Genomic DNA, 19,030 nt, shown 5'->3' with positions numbered 1-19,030 from the left:
CTAATTTTCTCCGACAAGAAGTACAAAGTGAATGACCATTCCAAAGGTCAGGAGTTGAGGTTGAAAGATGGGATACAGGGGAATATGAAAAAGGTGAAAATGTGCATGTGCTGTATAATAGTTCTGGTTTTAGTTCAAAATAGGCAGGAACGCCCATGCACAGTGGCAGTCTGTAAACATGTTCAAACACTCCTATGACACGTTGTACAGCTACATTCTTCAGATGTTTGGGCAGCCTGATCTGAAGGAAAAAAAAGAAAAAAATAAAAAAACTAACGAACTACACCAAACCAAAAAAAAAAACCAACCTTGAAAACCAAAAAGAAATAACCTTGAAAATCAAATGGTCTTCAGAAATTCTGCGCTTCAAAAAATCCTGGAAGGTTACAATTCATGGTGGGAGTCACTAGCAGCAGTTCTGAAAATTGTATTTTCTGCAGAGCTTTCTTAAAACATCTTTTAAAATATTTGTGTAATCAAATGTTAACCTCCTCTATTGTAACATTAGTTTTGCTATGCTGTTGGGATTTCATGGTACTTTGTATATCCTCTGTTCTTTATCTCATACATAATTTGGTTTTTGTTTCCATTTAAAAGACTTTGGGTATTAAATGTCATAATGCTTCTGTTTGAAGAGCAGCTAGAATGGTGTTTCCCTAACAGGAGAAGGGAGGAATATTGCACCTTTGTCTCCTAATGAACACTTGCTTTTTGGCCACTGGAAAATTAAAGAGGAACCCAAGGGAAGTGCAGCAGTAGCAGCAGAAATTTCTGAAAAGGAAAGAAGCAAGCCTGAAGCTACATGCATCCTAAACCAGAGGATGTGTATTTCATTATGTAATTAATTTTATTATTATCCAAATGAAATCACCTAAACAGGAACAAGGCTTTGAGAGCAACAATGTGAAAGTCAAAGGGTTTGTGTGAGCAGTAGTTGCCTGTTGTTAGTGCATTTCGTAGTGATTCTTACGGGGCAAGTATTGTTCTCAATAGGACTTCCCATCAGTTCAACTGGGTTTTTTAAACTGAGCTTTTACAGTTCTACAGATAATAATAGGTATGATTTATCAGTGTCCTGAAAATCCCATTTGTATGTATTATTTAGTGTTGTAATGGCTTATTGTAAATGAAGGCATATGATATTATTAATTCAAATATATCTGTTATAGTTGCTTCCAATACCATGTTATGTTAACAATTTGATCCTACTTCTAAAAAAAAAAAACGCTAGCAGGTTTTTTACTGTTCTACCATCACAAAATTCCAATAATGAACATATTGATTTCTTTTTGTTACTTAAGTCCCTTGTAACCCGAACGTGATATTAGCTCTTCATAAAAATATTCACCATTGAACTTTCTTATATATCTAATGGCAGACATATACAACCCTTTGCAGAGTTTGTCCCTTATATACAAATATATATCATGGATAAGGATAAAGTACAATTTAGCATTCGTGACAACTCTGTCACATAGTAAAGCGTCCAAGGTAAAGGATCAAGATGATTATGTTACTGCCCTTTAATTCTGTTCAATTTGAAAAATGTAAGTTTCTTCTTTAGCTGTTTTTCAAATACTCTATAAAATGAAGGCTTGAGCTGTAGTGTATTGCAGACAGAGTAATATTGCCTCCGACAATACCATTTTGATGTAGGATATGTAATGTATAAGCTTCTGAAGCCGGTTTGCTCGTTCTGTGAGTGTTGTGTGCCTTTTCTTCTCATGTTCATCCTTAGAAAAGCTTCGCAGGTTTTAAATAGAGAGCATTTCTTATGTATGCATTTGTATTTTTCCAAAGTCTCATTAGGAGAGGAATTACTGGAAGTATTTGCAGTCTTACATTAAAAGTAAGCAGAGTTTTAAGGGAAAAGTGCTACAATCTGTGGCGTAATTGAATCTATTTCATGAAAATAGAAATCTTGCCTCCCCATGTGCAGATTTCACCAATAATGGCTCTTGTAAGTTCCTAAAACAGCAGTATTCCTCAATTTCATTACCAGAGCCGTAAGTTCAAGACACATGAAATTTGGTCTAAACATGTATTATATTGGGCCTTATTTCTAGAGATTTTGACAACTTGTTCACTCATTAACTTCACATTGTCACGTCTAAAATTCAGTTTCATTGCAAAAATAAATTATTTAGTAGTTGAAAGGCTGGGTTTAGAGGGAATTTGCATTAATATTTATTTTTCAGATTGTATATAGGCATGCTTAATAAATTTGTATTTATAGAATTCATTTTGCTTTTGTCAGAATACAAGCTGTACTTTTTAATGAAACAAATGCTATATAAGGTTCTTGTTAAGTTATGCAAAGACTGAAAAATAAGTCAAGCAAAATGTAGCAATACTGACAAAGAAAAAGGAATTTATCCATTCATTTTCTTTAAATTGATGTGCTTAAATACCTTTTTTTGTTTTTACAAGCAGAAATGTCTGAGCCAAATCAAAATAATATGCAGAGTTAAGTGGACTAATGTTTTGAAAGTGCAAATGATAAAATCATATAGTTGATATAATTAGTTTTCGTTCATGTTTGTATTGTTCATACTAGTGCTAACTGGTACCTACCCAGTGGTGCCAGTGATTATACACAGCGGTTTATATAGTTAAGTGGACTAATGTTTTGAAAGTGCAAATGATAAAATCATATAGTTGATATAATTAGTTTTCGTTCATGTTTGTATTGTTCATACTAGTGCTAACTGGTACCTACCCAGTGATTATACACAGTGGTTTATATACAGATTGCTTAAAAGAGTATAATTCTGGTTGAGTTCAAGAGAGCTTAAATTTCCAATCAAAGTACCTTGAATACCAGCTCAGCAACCCTGTTGAGCACGTGCTCAAATTCATTCCTGACTCGGCAGATCGCTAAAGTATGTGCTTAAGTAAAAAAATTTTAAAAGACCTTTCTCAGGACCAATAAATTAGCTGGCTAAAGCGAGCTCTAGTTAAGACTCATAGATTCATAATGCATAAATAAAGCTTGTCACCCTGCCCGCCCCCCTTTTAAGGCCTTAAGCCTTTTAACTTAAGCTCGTACTGTGGCTCTTTTGAAATAGGAATGAATTTGGCTGTGCCATTAGCAGCATTGTTGAGCTGAGGCCTTAAATGTTTTATCCAGAAACTTGAGGTGATGTGAAATGTGAAATGTGTTGATGGCATCTGTAAAAATTGTATCGTGTACTAGGCAACTTGGTATTTTAATGCATTCCAGGTGGTCTCAAAGGTGTAAAATACATTTGTAAAATGTGAGTACAGAATATGAGACTTCAACAACGGTGTTCATATTAATAATATAAAGACAAACAAGGTTTTAAAAATATTATTTTCCTTCTTAGTTTTGTTTTCTTAAGTGTCGTGGTTTTGTTTTTTGTATTTCTATTGCTAGTAGTGTGGACATCTAGAGAAATTATAATATATACATATATGTATGAGGGGCTGTATATAGCCGTACATTAATTTATTCTTTGCTGGGAAGGTTAGTGTCTTATGGATGCAGTGAAAATTAGGCTCCATAATAATGCATGTCTAGCAGTAAAGTAAAAGCAGTGTTTAATAATTGCAGGTCTGGGTAATGTGGTTTGGTGTTCATACCTTCACTCAGGTGGAGCCAGAGAAGTTGAAGACACTAACAGAAGGTCTAGAAGCTTACAACCGAGCCAGAAAAAGGAACAGAAAGTAAGTAAATGCCCATTTATTTACTAGTGAAATGGAATAATTAAATTCTTTTCCTTCCTAAGACTCTCCTTTTGGGGAGCTTAGCAGATTGGCCAAACTGAAGAGTTAATTTTCTGAATTCCTTGTGTTGGTTATGATAATCATTCGAGATCTTTGTTATCTGCATTTTTATTGCATCTTCTGATATTTACAGTAGCCTTTGTAAAATGTCAGCCCACTTGTTTGAGCTTTCATGTGTAGGATTTCTAATTTACAGCGAAAAAGTTATTACATCAAAACTATTCTGACCAAGTACACTTTTTAACAAGATCTGCCCTTCTTATCTCTTCCCTCTCCCTCTGGCAGCTGCTGCTGCAGGCAAAGCACAGGTTTATTCAGATAAATTCTGTTTATTTCCCATTGCTGAGAAGTGTTTCAGAATATGTGAAGTCTGGCTGTATTTAACCAGACAAGGGGCTCAGTGCAGAGCTTTGTGTCAGGCATGTGAACTGTTTGGTTTTATCTTGCCTTTTAGCTTTTATTTACAAATATACAAGGATAGAAGGACCGTGAAACAGTATGTATTAGGACACGAAGCATCAGCATAGACAAAAAGAGGACAATGGTTGACTTTAGGAGGGGAAAAAAAAAATCTGGACAGCTATAAAAGGATAGAAAAGTAGAAATTGTACTGATTGGATTTGTTCTAGGATGCTGTCGCTTATTTACTGTTGCAGTGAAAATATATTACTTTGTGTGAGAATTTAAAGCCAGCTTGAAATACTTGTCTTTAGCACAATAAACATAGGCTTAAATGAATTAAATAATTATTTGTCTTCAACTCCTTTTAAGGTGTAAGCTTTTCTTCTATTTATATGTCACGCGGCGCTTAAGAGAAATATTTTTTATGCCAGTGAGAAAGTGTCGGTGGTTTTGTTTTTCCAAGACCATCCTCAAAATATCTTACTGGAGTTTAAGGGTGTGTGGTGAGAACATAGAAGGGCTTTTGGCAGCTCCCGAGTTACTTGCTCGTGTCCCTGAAGCGAAATACGTGACTCAAGTAAGGTGACACCAAGAGCAAATTTAAAGAGGTGTTAAAGTTGAGATAAACAGTACAATTTAAGAAAAACTCACATCTTCTGATTTGCATTTGTATATTTAGCAGACTGCAGGGATTGTCTGCAATTCCACTGAATTGAATGGTCTTTTTTTGTGGCATGTCTGGTTCTGCCCCATTGCTTGCCCATAAGGAAACATCAAGTATCCCAGCCAGTCTGGGGCACCTGGTTGCCCCTTTTGTAGGGTTGCTTTACAACCCTTACAGGTTTTCTCTCCGTATTTCAACTTGTGCTTATTTCATAGTTCAAATCTTTTGGTATTTCTTCATGGACCCTTCTTCTTTCCTGCGTACTGTTGTAAATTCATCTGAAAAAGTTACAAATCTCCTTACGGTCTTCTTTCTGGTATATGTCTCTCTAGTACCTTGTTACACCCAGGTCCAGATTTTTTAAAACGTATAGCATTAGCTATAATTGCTACATGTAGAATAATACTATTTCTGTTTCCTACCTCTGTAAATACTCAGCACTTATGCATATCATGTACTGGCATCAAGTTGAACACTTCTATAGTAAAGAAAACATGGGTAAAGAAACCCAGAATAAATTTATGTTGAGAGAGCATGGACATAGGTGAGAGAGCATCACATAGGTCCAGTGTCTTTAGCAGAGCAGGATTAGCATCCAGGTCCTCAAAATGACGTTCGGATACCTTAACCCCATAAATTATTCTTCGTGTTCCTACAGTTCGTGTCTCAGCCCTAGTATATTGTACCATTTTGGCAACAAATGTTACTTATGGGACTACTGCAGTAGTCTCCTTCACTGCACAGTCTTGACTCAATCTCCAATAATATATATTAATATTACATACTAAATATAAAATTATTAAAACTAAATTGAAGATGAAAAATGTTTGCAAAGCTAAAAACTGTATTATAAAAGGGATGTAATAGGATGCAATTCAAGTTGCACCCTAAATCCAGTATTTTTGAATTGTAAATCTTAATCTAACCTTAAGTATTAGTTTTCAAAATGGGAATGTTTTGTGCATTCAGTTTCTTATGTTTCTAAACAAGACACCAGAAAAAAATGTCATTGTGGCACATTTGATCAGCATAGTCAGATGTGTTAGCTCTGTTGCACAGAGCTTTGTAACTTCAACTGATAGTATGATCTAAAGCATTTTGTGTAGCACTTTACTAGAAAATGGTAAGGTGTTTTGCTTGGGGATATCTCAGAGGCATGGTGTGACTCCTAAACCATCGTATTTATTCTGGGCCTTGTAGGAAGATGCACTCTAGTCCGAACTGCTGAGCCTTCCCAACCTTTCTCAGTTCCATCTTGTCTCAGCCGTTCTGTTCTTTTCCGAGCCATGTCTCTTCTTGCTTCCAGCAGGTCATGAGGTAGCAGCTTTCCCACCTGTCCAGTTGTAGTCTCTAGAAGACTCTGCTGGAGGCCTAGTCTTCCCTTATCAAAGCCTCATCTGATGCAATCTTTGTTCTTCCCAAGCTTCGTAGTTATCTGCATTCCTCTGTCCACCAGTGTTCTCCTGTCCCACCGCGTGCAAAGCATCTTCCGTGGGTCATACCCAATACCAGTGTCTCCTTCTCCTGTGGTTTCCTGTTCCTCTTTGTGTTATTCCCCACACCAGGCTTCTCTTTTGTCAGGGGTGTGCCATTTACCATCCCTACCATTCCCATCTCTACCATCCATCCTAAGTTATTTCCAAACGAAGTTTGAGCGGTGCCTTCTCAGAGTTGAACAGTTACGTCTCTGATGTCCCTCCTGTTGGACACGTACCGTGTTCAAAGTTGAACAGGACTCCAGTAAGGGAAGAACCAATGCATCTCTTCCACCACCTTTCCAACTTCCAGCTCCAATCAGTCTCCATCCTGACACAGTCTAAGTCTCTCTGTCTTCTCTAGGTGTGAGTCTAGTAGTGGCTTGCCCCATACTGTTAGAGTCAAGCAAGGTGGGTGCACTCAAACGTCCCTGTTATCACTGCAAGAGCTGCCCAGGGGCAGCAATTGCAGGTGAAGTCTGGAATATGTCCACTATGGGAGGGAACTTCAACTCAAAACATGCTTAGACTTCATTTTGAAGATACAATTTGGTAAAAATTTAGTGGGCCCTAGTAGGGAGGAGGAGGATTAAAAGAACGCTTTTGACAAAAAGGTTATCCTTCCTTTCCGAGGGAAGGAATTTAAATCCTTCTCCAAAGCTTGTTGGCCACGAGAGGTTCTCTAAGAGATGTTGTGCTGCTTTTTAATGAGAGAAACAAATTGTTGGTAGAATCTTCTAAATGCAATTTGACAAAATTTGGGACATTTGTAGGTTGGTTTGGATCACTGGAGACCTGATGCATATGTTTATCTGATGTCAAATTCTCAGGTTTTTAGCTGCAGTGTTTTGTCTGCACTAAATGGTTATTTGAGTGATGAGCACTTCTGAAATTTTGATTTGCTCAAGGGCACGTCATCATCTTCACAGTAAAATGAGCATAGCAACAGTGTCTTAAGACTACAATTCAAATGATCATTTGTATTTTAAATACTTTCAAATGGCTGTTTTGACTAATAGCAATAATTTCATAGATACCATAAGGGTGGGTTGCTGATAGAGTATAATGTTGATCAAATAACTTTACATCACATATAGGTAACTTGACATCTGAAATCTGCTTCTAAATGACATGCAAGTCAGCGATGTTATCAGTTATTAATACAGCTGCATTATAAATAGAGTCATATTACCTTTCTAGGAAGTTATGCTGCCACTAAACAGTATTCTGTTTGTCATTTATAATATCTAAGGGTGCCTTCACTTCTCCAAGTTGCATAGCTTAAACTTGTTTTTGCAAGCAGTCTAGCTCAAGCAGTTCAAAAACCCAGGTGGACATGTCAGGCTTTGTATGAGAATCTTTATTTCAGTTTATCTTATAATTTCTCCGGTTGATTTAAACTACAACAGCATACATAAAGTTGCACAAAACTCCTTTTCCACTGTTCTAACTAATTCATTCAAAGCCTTAGTTAAACTTGTGCAGCTTTATGAGTGGATGAAGTCCCATTATACTTCACTTTTGCACGATCAGGTCAGTAAGGCTTCTAGCTTTTTTAATTTTTTGTGCAATTCATGCCCTGGTATAGCTCAGATGACCAATGCAAAATGGTGTTAAGGAATATCTTGTTTGAATAACGAATAACAGACCCTCTGATCTCCTGTCTTCGATCTCGCAGCTGCGCTGATGGTTATGAAAATCATTTTGCTGAACTAGGGGGATGGAATTACTGTAGAGCAACACTGTTGAATAGTTCGTCTGTGCTACTTCCTTGTCAGTCTTGCCAGTGCTTTTGGTTGCTATAAATCTTTAAGTCCCAGGGAAGGATGTCCCAGCTGACATGATGATCTTTATTAAAAGGGAAGGGTTTTTTTAGAAAGCACCTCCTTCTGTAAAGGACAGTCCTAGTGACCCGACCATCCGTGCCAGTTTGGACAAGCCGTTCTCTTACCTGTCTCTGCCATTATCTTCCCTCATGATGCAGACAGCTCTCTTCCTCCTCCCCTCATTCCTCATTTCTGCATCTCCAAATCGGGGAGAACAGTACTTTCTTACTCTTATTCCTGAGGATATTGTGATGGATGCTCACAACGCTGTCTCTCATCTCCAGGATGATCTCTCTCTCATCTCTTACTCAGCCATTTGTCTTCACGTTCATTACTCTTCTAAATGTACCTATTCAGTTGAAATCATGAATGAACCAGCCTATCTAAATATATATATATGCCTGCTTTTAAGCACAGATCCTCAAGCTGTCAACAAATGATAGTAACTTGTGCTCAAGTGCTGTTTGCTAGCTTGAAACTCTGAGGTGTGAACACGGAGCCACAGAAGCATGACCTGTCATGCACAGCATGGTGTTCAAGTGGGAAACTTCTTTAAGAAAGAAATATACATAAAGCAAAAATGTCACTGTAAAATTAACTGCATATGGAGCTGCCCAATGACTCGGGTAACGTTTGATTTGGAAGAAGGAAGTCTTCACCCTACCTTTACCGTAGCCCTTGGTGTGCTGTCATTCCGGGGTAAAACTAGCAATGTTTTAAAGAACTAATACAACTTACTTTCCTCTTGCTATTTATAGTTAGAAGGGGTATTTAACGTCGAGCTTTGTGCTTTGGGTAAGAGGAAAACTTTGCAACTCACGCACTGATTTTTCAAGAAGATGGCAGTGTACATTATTTAGTCCTTCACAAAAGTGTTGCTGAACCACATTTACAACGTAAATGCAGCATGTAACATGGAGTGGGAAGCAGGCAGAGGCAAGCTGGCAGCAGAGGTTTAGTAACACGTGAAGTCTTTAAGAAAGTCCAGAGTAGCTGGAGTACTCCTCTGCTCCTGATCAAAACCCGTGAGAGGCGGGCCCTTTGCTAATGATTTTAAAAAAAGATTGCAGAAAACGCTGTGTTACCGTGAAGTATTCTTGCTTTTTGTTCATGGGTGTAATCTGTCTTGTGGATGTTGTAACTAACCATACAACTGATATGTGCTGGCTTTAATTTTTCTTCTGTAATTATAACACAAGCCTTTAATTTGCGTAATATTGTATATAGGGCTGATCTTGCTATTTGTGCTATAACAACCTGGGAAGCTCTACAGCTAGTAGAATATATCCAATGAGTTAATGTGTTTATTATTAATTTTTTAAAAGTTTTTTTTCTGCTCTTAAGAATTACTGATGACATTATTTTTTTCCTCCTAGAAGTGGAAAGCTAAATAACCATTTAGAAGCTGCTATACACGAGGCCATGAGTGAACTAGACAAAATGTCTGGGAATGTAAGTTTCTTTTTGCGTTAGCAATAATATTCTCTTTTTTCTATGTTTCTGCATGTGTGTCAGTTGAAGACTGGGAGTGTTGGTTTGGGTTGCTTTCTGACATAAATTTTGTTTCTATTTTCTTAAATACTGTGAAATTTTTAGTATTTCTCCTGCGTTAAAAGACATTTGCAAATGTCTAATCGTTCTGAAAGATGGGAAAAAATGTAGAATTTTAGTTACATTGCCGATTATATTATTTTTTACAAAGTTAGATTCCTGGATATACTTTTACTCATCCAGCCTGATAATATTTGGATCAGTTCCAGTCCTGCTCATATTCCATGGGTTTTCACTGACTAGTGACACAAAATCAGGCTCGTTTGTTTTTCAGTTTGAGTAGCAAGATATTGAAACCACATTTAAAAACATTGTTCTTTTGAATGTAAAACTCTGAGTAAATCTTTCCTTGTTGAAATGAAAGATACTGTCATGAAAGGTAAGAGTATTCCTAATATCAAATCTAACAGTGCTCTTTCTAAAATATTTACACTGTTATTACGTAAGTCCAGTATCTTTCTAATGTAAAATTTGGTTTATATAATGTACTCATCTTCATACTTAGAACATGTCTGTAATTTCATTGAAACACACCTAGAAAAGCAAAAAAGTATATCACACTTAGAAATGCAAACCTTTCATATTTTATCATTGGTAGTTATTCAAATTATGAATTATAAAACATTTGAATACATAAAAAAGTCTTTTTCCTGATGTTCCATGCTCAGTACTGAAGATGCTTGTACACGTGCATATTTAGAAGTAGTAAAACTTCAGGGGAGCTACTGGAGTACATAAAAGGAAATGTATACAGAACTGCAGACTTAGAGCTGGTTTCAGAACCACCAAGCAATATTAAATAAGTTATTCAGTAGCTTTTAATGGCTGCCACAAGTAATAACAAAATCAAGTCTTTTGTTTAAACTCGTGAATTTTACAAAACGAGGTTGAGTTTTGATCTAAAACGACGTGTGTTTTCCTCTTGTCTTTGGAAGGAAAAGGAAAGCACGATCTGATTGTAGGTCTGTTGCAAATAAATATGGGATATGTGTTTGGCAAGCACATCTTCTGTGTCGGTTACACCACCACTTAAATGTTTGGACTGGACCATTCTGCTGATACCTTTTTTTTCATCTATAAACCCAGTAATACTAAAAACTGTATGCTATGTGCATTTTAACTATGATATAAACTGGCTCAGGGGAAACTGCTGTAATTGGATTTGCTGATCTGGTTGTTTCGTAATGCAGACAAGCTGACGTACCAGCCTGCATGTCATTACAGAGTCTTGATTTATATTTTAATTATCTGGTCACAAAATTTGTGGTCAGGATTTATATCCATAAAGGTCATGATTCCTAGAAACACTCATAGGGAATCAATGGTTCTCTTTTTAGTGACTTGCATTTTTTTTCAGCTACTACTGTTCAGACACCAGTTACATTTTGAATGAAAAGCATGTGCAAACAAGATAATTAGCTCAAAAGAATTATTTCTACTGGTAAGAGCCAATAAATACGTAGTAAATGTTAGCGGTCTGAAGGAATTCAGGTCGGACCCAAGGAAATAATTTAGCACATTGCTGAAGGATTTGTTACTGTCGCCTGACTGCTGTCTGGAAGCTGCAAATTCCTCTTCCCCGAACAGCAGCTCGCTCCCACCGACAGATGGTGGTGGTATTCCACGCTAGGCACGAGCACCTTCCTCCACGTCTTTTCTTCCAATTATGTTGTGGTTTTTACTGAGCAGTCAGTGATGAAAAACTGTTTCACGCTCAAATTAATCTCACATTTAGCTCGAAATTGAATATTTCCTTTTAATAATCAGATGAAGACAGTTTGCTAAACATAGCTTGTTCCTTAATAGTGCTACCGCAGACCTGAATTTGACTTCTCTTATTTTTCCCTGATAGCAATATTTTCTCACCACCTACTTCCTACTTTATTGTTCTTGTCACAATGACATATAAAGATTTGTCTCTGAGAATCTGACATAATTGCAGTTTTGGGTTCGGTTCCCGATTATGCAGTTTCACAATTACTGTAGCTGGTGCCTTCCTCCAGGGTAGGAGAGGTTTGAGATGCAAAGACTGTGGCATCCAGCATCAACCTTTTTCTCCCCAGTGCCTTAAAGTTCTTGAAGTTCCTTTTAATTCGGGCTTCCATGTAGTCATGAAATAATAAGAACCGTTTCATAACAGCACCTCAAGCAATCCTGTAACTCATTTATTACTGGCTGGTTACTTTGACCAATATTCTTTGCTAACTTCTAAATATACTTATTTTTAGGTCCACCAAATCCCACAGGGAGACAGACAAGTGAAGCCTCCAAAACCCAAGAGGAGGAAGATCTCTAGATAACATTGAATGTCTTTGTTACTGGTCCAGTACTTATCAAAGTGAACGTGCACATAAGTCTATATGTAGGTATTGATATAGACGTGGTTATATCAATATTTATATGAAGACAGATAGATACCATCACAGGGTGCTACGCGGATTAGTGGTACAATATTTTTGATGATTAGGAGGGATAGCGGTCGCTGGATAAGCCAATCAGAAATCTTGAAAGGTTGCAGTAACAATGTCAGATGATTACTGAAATTTTTTTCTATAATACTAAAATTGTGATTATAAGAAATAGTCCAAATGTTTCTGAGAAATTTTCATTGTGTATATAGATAATACAGAATTTCATGGTGATATCTGAAATGTAAATATTGTACAATATTGTCATGTACAAGCGTACCTAATGCACACTTTATCTTTTATTGTACAAAAAATAGTGTACAAAATTCTTTGGTTTCTATTGAGTACACATACAAGAGACTACCAGTGTAAAGTGATAAATAAAAATACAGCCTAAATGCTTTTATATGATAATGTAAAAGATGCTGTTTTTGTATTTAACAGCAGAGAGAAGGCATGATTATGTAATACCTTAATTATGACATACACTTCACGCCACTGAGTGTTCATTGATACTGTCTGTTTGGAATGAACCTTGCCTGGAAGTACTGTACTCCATTTCAGGTCTCTGTAGGAGAGTGCAACCTTGCAGATTCCTAACGGGATGTGGGATCACAGCTCTAATTAATAATTCAAAGGCTGCAACTACCGGTTGCGTTTTTATTTACTTAACTTTTAAAGTAGAATGCTGTAGATTTTATTAAAAAGAAAAAAAAGTAGATGGACTATTTTAGTCAACCATTTCTGTAGTTAAAGTTTCATAGCCACCTGATAAACTAAACAGTTTATATCCCCCATAACGTTGACCCCTCAAAACCCCTAGATTTATTAGCTTAAATTACCTAATGTCATTAACCATCGTGTTTACTTTTAGGGGGGCAGAAGCCCTGCTTTAATAATGTGATCAGTATTGATTACGGTTTGGTTTTGCAGTAGAATGAAAGGGCATGCTCCGCAGCGTTCGTAAAAGTAATTCCAGTATCCATCTCGCAGTATTAAAACAAAAAAATTAAGGGTGGCTTACAAAACTATTAGCAACAGTAATTTTTATCAGTATTATGTAACATATCAGATTTATTTTATTTAAAAAAAATTATTTATACCATTAACAGATTCTTATATATATTAATGTGGCTGAAATGTGCAGGTTAAATCTATTAACCAAATTATTTATGTTATATTAAGTGAGAAATGTGAAACATATGTAGAAAAAATTAATACACTACAGATTTAAAAGTCTAAAGCTATGAGCCATTATAAAATTAACGAACGGAAGTGTAGCACAACATTATTTCCATTTTATTTCATTTTTCTTTTTAACACGGATGGTGGTGATGGTGATGGAAGCAATGATGTCCTCTGTCTTCAAGGCTTCCCGAAATAACTCTCAGTTCACCATTCCCGGTCCCGGGGTGGAGTCCGTAACCCCTGCCTCTTCGTCCGGGACCACCACTTACCTCAGATTTCCCTTTTTCCCCCCTGAATTCCCAAATCTCACTCTCTAGCTAAGGACTGGCAGTGATCAGCATCCTGGGAAGCTGGCGGTATCGCCGCTCTCCAGATACCCGGCACTCGGCGCCAGGATCACAAGTCATTGCTCCTCTTCCCATCCGCCTTGCCCAAGTCCCAAACTCCTCTCTCTGAAGGACCTGACCGAGACCAGCCGTCCCCGAGGACGACGGGACCCGGCGGCTTTCCCAGCCTCGGCTCTCGCGTGCCAGAGCACGCAGCACTACCTCCGGGCTCGCCCCTGGGCTTTCTCATGTCTGGCAAACCGGCGCTCGCTCCTCCTTCCCCCCAGCCCGAGGGATCGCAATAGCTGCACTGGCTACAGGGGCCTGGAGGCAGGAGCCCTTCCTTCCGCGGGGTAGGTTCATTTGTCTTTTCTGTAACGCCACCGTCCTCCATGCAAGCTCATGTGAAGGGATTGCTCTCATTAGTTTTGTTTTTTTTTTTTTTGGGGGTGTAGTTTAGCTCGCATTTTTCTGTTCCGAGTCGATGTGTTCGTTCAAAGAGTCGATGTTGTCCGTTTTCCACGCCAGCCCGCTTTCCTGCTGTCTGTCCACACCCGCGTGGGTTTTAATTCATCACGACGTGCGTGCGTGTGTATGTGTGCGTGTGCGAGCGCCTGTCTCGATTTAGTTTCTTCCCCCCTTTGCTTTCTGTCCTAGAACCGAGTTTGTATTGACCGACCCTTCTTTTGGCATTTTAACTAATTAGGTTTGTACTTTCTCACCAATGTATACTTTACATCAGTAGACTATGTAAAGTATTTTTGTGCACTTGATTTCATTGGTTAATAATGGCATTGATGTGGGTGCTAGGAGTAGTTTGTTTCAGTCCATACCAATTTTTTTCTCTTTTAGAGTTTTTATGGTTTCATGTAAGCAGTTAATGTAAATATTGTGAGCATTACAGGTCATGCGGTGTTGTAACATTTTAAAAAATGTTGCACCTACTTTACGATTAAAAAACTGGTCACTCATACTTGAATTTTGCCCATAGAGCCATTTCTTTCTCTTTGCATTAAAGCATAATATACTTTTTTGATGGAGGCCCAACCCTTCTTTCTACCTTATTATTTTTTGTTTAATAAATCTATATTTTTTCTAATAGAAGACTTAAAAATGAAAATTTAAAAAATACTTTTTGCCTACTTTCTAATTTAAGAGAGAATTCCTATATTTAAAAGGTGAAAAAAAAAAAATACTCCATTGTGGAAAGTGGAACAACACTTTACTTGTCATTAATATGGCACAATCACACGAAACTGAACTGGCTGAGTAAAGCGAGCCCACAACGTCAATCAGTATCTCGGTAGATTAGGGAACTACGTGATTCTTTGAGGATGTAAAGTGTTACATATTCTTGTCTATTTATTTATTTATTTATTATGCTTTCTTTTGCTAAGTGGGTGACAATGTGGTTGAGTCATTCAGATGACATTCAAATTAAAGGAAATATTCCTCTTTCTATTATGGTGCATTTTGTGAACACCATAAAAAAAAATATTTTCATTTATTTCAATGGATTTTCTTCATATTTTCACTTCTGACAGAAATCGTTTGGCTGGTATCAGCTGCAAAAATAATATCCACGTAGTTTAAAAACAACCAGAACCAAACAAAAACAAAAATAAAAAAAACCCCACCTCTGATGTCCCAGGCCTATTATCCTCACAGTCTAAGGTTTTAGGGGATAAAAAGAACTTAAAATTTAAAGGTATTTCCTAAATCAGCTTTGCAGAAGGTTTATAAGTAATGTGATATCCTTTTGGAGTCCCTGAGTTTGATGGTATAGAGATATTAGAGGGCTCGCGGTGGACTGAATTACCTTAGGACTGCTACCTTTCTTAGCTACAGTTTGTATTTTGCTATGTAGGGTTGTAATGTGAGAATTCCAGAAGAGCAGTAGCATAAAAGTGCTTTTCTATTTTTTAAAAAAACCCATTCTAGTCTTACTAAGAATTAGAGATTTTTTTAATATCAGTTTTGTAATTTTTGATAAAGTTGTCAATATTATGATTAAATCACCAGAAAAAAAAGTTACTGTGATGTTCTCTTCGGGGCAGGGACTATGTCTTCCTATGTATTTGTAAGATGCCACGATGGGATGCCCAGTCTTAAATGGGGCCACGGGCACCGCTATCAAATTAAATAGCAACCAACAACGTTGAGGTTGATTTAAATGCATAAAAGCCAAGAGAATTCACAGTTAAGACTGCAAATCTGATTACCTGGCCTTAGTTTGCCTGCTGTGTCCTCCGTGGAGGTAACGTCATCGGGTGCGACGTCCGATGGGTAAGTTGAGGAAGCCGATGGCTCACGCAACCCAGGACCTTCTCATCCAAGTCAAAACAGATCCACGCCGCTAACACAGCCCTCAGTCCCCTCCCTCTCTCTGCTGCTTTTACCAGCACTAACAGAGCAACTCAACGTTCATGTTTCAGATTCCCCCAAAAATACCATCAACCCAGTGGTTTAAGCACGTTAGTGATTTACAAAATCCCGAACACACAAACAGGTCATTTAATTAAAAATTCACTGCAAGCACAGTTCACGCTGGTGTCAAATCAACTCCAGAAAAACACTTTGAACACTTTGAGCCTTCCAAAAAAAAAAAAAAAAAAAGATCCCACCCAAAAAACAATTTGTCGATCCCCAGGACAGGAGGCTGGAGCCTTCCTGAGGATCCCCCGAGCTCTGGCAGCGCGTGGCCCACCGTGCCAAGCATGTCCGCCCCGTGCCAAGCATGTCCGCCCCGCTGCTGGCGCCTCTGGACCTGGTTATCGTGCACTTGCGCTACCGAGGACTAGAGGCTAACTGTAAAAGAGCGAGCCTGCGCTCCCGTATTTCAGAGAATATTGCTCAAACGCAGAGGTTACATCAGGGGCTGGGTTTGGATTGCTGTAATAAATGCTGCCCAAGCATACGTACCCCAAAAAGTCCCACCAGCCTCTTGCGACCCTGCGTTGCAGGCTGCTGATTAAACTAGCGTGCAAAATGGAGTAAGCCACTATGAACTGGAACAGTTAATACATTGTATTTGCTTTGCATTTGAAAGCTAAGCAGTGGGAAGTCAGGCCCCTGTACATCATTTCTCTCTACCAGGTTTTACAATTTATTTATTGGCTGTGAAGACTTAAAAGCAATTTTTGTTGTTGCTTTAAAAAAAAAATTCCAAGGTTCGATTTGAAATATCCCCCGCGAAAGCACGTTCTGGAGAGATTTCATTTCACGTTTTTACCTGCTGCAAGATAAGTATTTGTCTGTAATTGAGTGCCATCCCAACAGAAGATAACGGGTTAGGATTTAGAACAGAAAAAAAAAAAAAAAACCAAACACAAAAACCATATATATATGTAATAGTTCTTTCTAGAAATTCCTGTTTTAGAAAAGATACGGGAAATGGGAAGGGTTTTGACGTACTTACCCTGGACGAAGCGGAGTGGAGAAGGCAGAGTGAGAGCATCCCCACGTACCCCTGTGTACAAACCCCAAGAAAGCATTAGCAGAGGTTGCCGCAAGTCCGAGAGAACAACCGTGCGCAGGCAGTATCAGCTGGTGTTTTAAAATTACAGGCAGAAATTGATACCAATGAGTGAGCGAGCTGGGTCTGAGCCGCAGTCTGAGTCTGGTTTTGAGCGGTGCTAAACCAGTTACAATATGGGATGGGAGAACAAAGTCTGTTACAGCCACGTCCACATCCAGTCCGGCGGTGCAAAACACTTGCAGGTAAGTCCTCCTGCGGGCGTTAATGATTTCACTTAGCTAATGACGTTAATACCTATTAACTGTTACTTAAAACCGTGAGAGACTGTACAGATAAGGAAAAATAAGCATTCTCGCCCTGAGGAAATATCAAAGTACCAAAATTAAGGCTGCAATGCAAAGAAACCAAAAGAACAGTATCCTAAAAATATGGAAGAATAAATGCTTTTGGTTTAAAAAACATATGTAATTTCTACTCAGCTGATTTCTGCTTTACCTATAGCATGTGAACATAGGCGGGGGGGGGTCGCAGGGTCTGTGCTGTAGGGAACCACCACGGCTAACTGAAGGGTTTTTCAGATGCCCCAGTCAAAGAAACAGGTTTGTAGGAAAGACAGGTTTTAAACCTGCTTCAGAAGTTTCCATCTCATCAAATCACCATCATTTTAGGCCTTTTTGAAAGAGAAGCAATTCTTAACTCCCGGTAGAAATACCGCTTGTTTTCCGATCCAGGAAAATAATTTGTTGCTCCTCTTGCTGATTTTTCTCTAGGAAGAGAAAAAGTCAGAAAAATAACAAAAAGTATTGGGGTTTGCCATTATCTGATCTCAATCGTGGGAGCTGCTCTCTGCTGCTGAGGAAAAAAGTGAAGGTTTACCCCTGAAAAATAAGGGAAAACTCTCTTCCCTCTTCCCTCTTCCCTCTTCCCTCTTCCCTCTTCCCTCTTCCCTCTTCCCTCTTCCCTCTTCCCTCTTCCCTTTTCCCTTTTTTTTCCCTTTTCCCTTTTCCTTCTCCTATTCTATTCTACTCTGTTCTGTTCTGTTCTAACCAAAAGGAGAACCTGCAGTTCCCTGTCTTGGTCTCGTACATCTTAGGAGTTTCATCAAACAAAGTAACAAAACAGGAGAACTTGTAATTCTTCCTCCCAATATCGCTACAGAAATACATCTGAAAAGCCACAAAAAGCCAACCTGATAGAGCAAAATTTTTTTGCTGGCCACAAAGGTGTCATCACAGTATTCAAAAATAGATATCCCAGTGGCACGCCTGCTCTGTTGCCCAATTAATTAACTCTGTGCCAGTTGTCTCAAGCCTGCTCTTCATTCTTCAGCTATTCAAAAATTTATTTTACAAAAAAATGAAGTTAATATAAATTACGAAATTTGAGGCTTTTGGCATTTCAGGTAATGTCACGACAGCCTTTCTGTTCATTTGCTTTTTAAGTTATGAGGAAAGTTATTGGCCCTTATGAGCCAGGTATTGACATCCTTCTCTCTTGATCGCTAGGAACCTCCAAAATTAGTGATACAGCAGCAAGGAGCATCGCTGACGTCCTCCCCCGCTCCAGTATTAAACATCAGGTTTTTACGTTTCCATCCCACAGTCCCAAGGCTGCATTGGCATGCTCTGTAAGAACGTTTTTTGCCTAGTTAAAGCCTGATCATATATGTGTTATTTTAAGTGGAATTTGATCTAAAAGCGATATGAACTCTGCAGAATAGAAAAGAGACATTTGAAAAAAAAAAAAACACAAAAAAACAAACACCACACAACAAAACCCCCTAAATCCTGTTGAAAGGCGTATGGGGTACCCATGCTTTGAGTTTGTGGATATTGGTTCATCAACTGAAGGCTTCAGGGTACGATGCAGAACAGTGCTCTGTCTCCAGGTGAGGGAAGCAAGCTTGTCCACTGGTGAGGAAAAAGATTAAATTAATTAAAAAAGAAATATTTTAAATTAAAATTT

At 38.1% G+C, this 19,030-nt stretch overlaps 1 protein-coding gene across 1 annotated transcript in view; it reads left to right on the top strand.

Moving 5' to 3' along the window:
• LOC104078745 (methyl-CpG-binding domain protein 5-like) overlaps nucleotides 1–12,479 on the top strand; it is a 46,652-nt gene extending 34,173 nt beyond the window's left edge. Inside the window, 3 exon segments of the mRNA XM_009580505.1 lie at nucleotides 3,575–3,687; nucleotides 9,491–9,566; nucleotides 11,894–12,479. Coding sequence (XP_009578800.1) covers nucleotides 3,575–3,687; nucleotides 9,491–9,566; nucleotides 11,894–11,965 — 261 coding nt within the window. The 3' untranslated portion in view covers nucleotides 11,966–12,479.
• Nucleotides 12,480–19,030: the final 6,551 nt, after the last annotated feature.

The sequence above is a fragment of the Fulmarus glacialis genome, unplaced genomic scaffold (assembly GCF_000690835.1).
Source record: "Fulmarus glacialis isolate BGI_N327 unplaced genomic scaffold, ASM69083v1 scaffold2396, whole genome shotgun sequence".
NCBI lineage: Eukaryota > Metazoa > Chordata > Aves > Procellariiformes > Procellariidae > Fulmarus > Fulmarus glacialis.
This window is presented reverse-complemented; position numbering and strand designations above follow the sequence as displayed.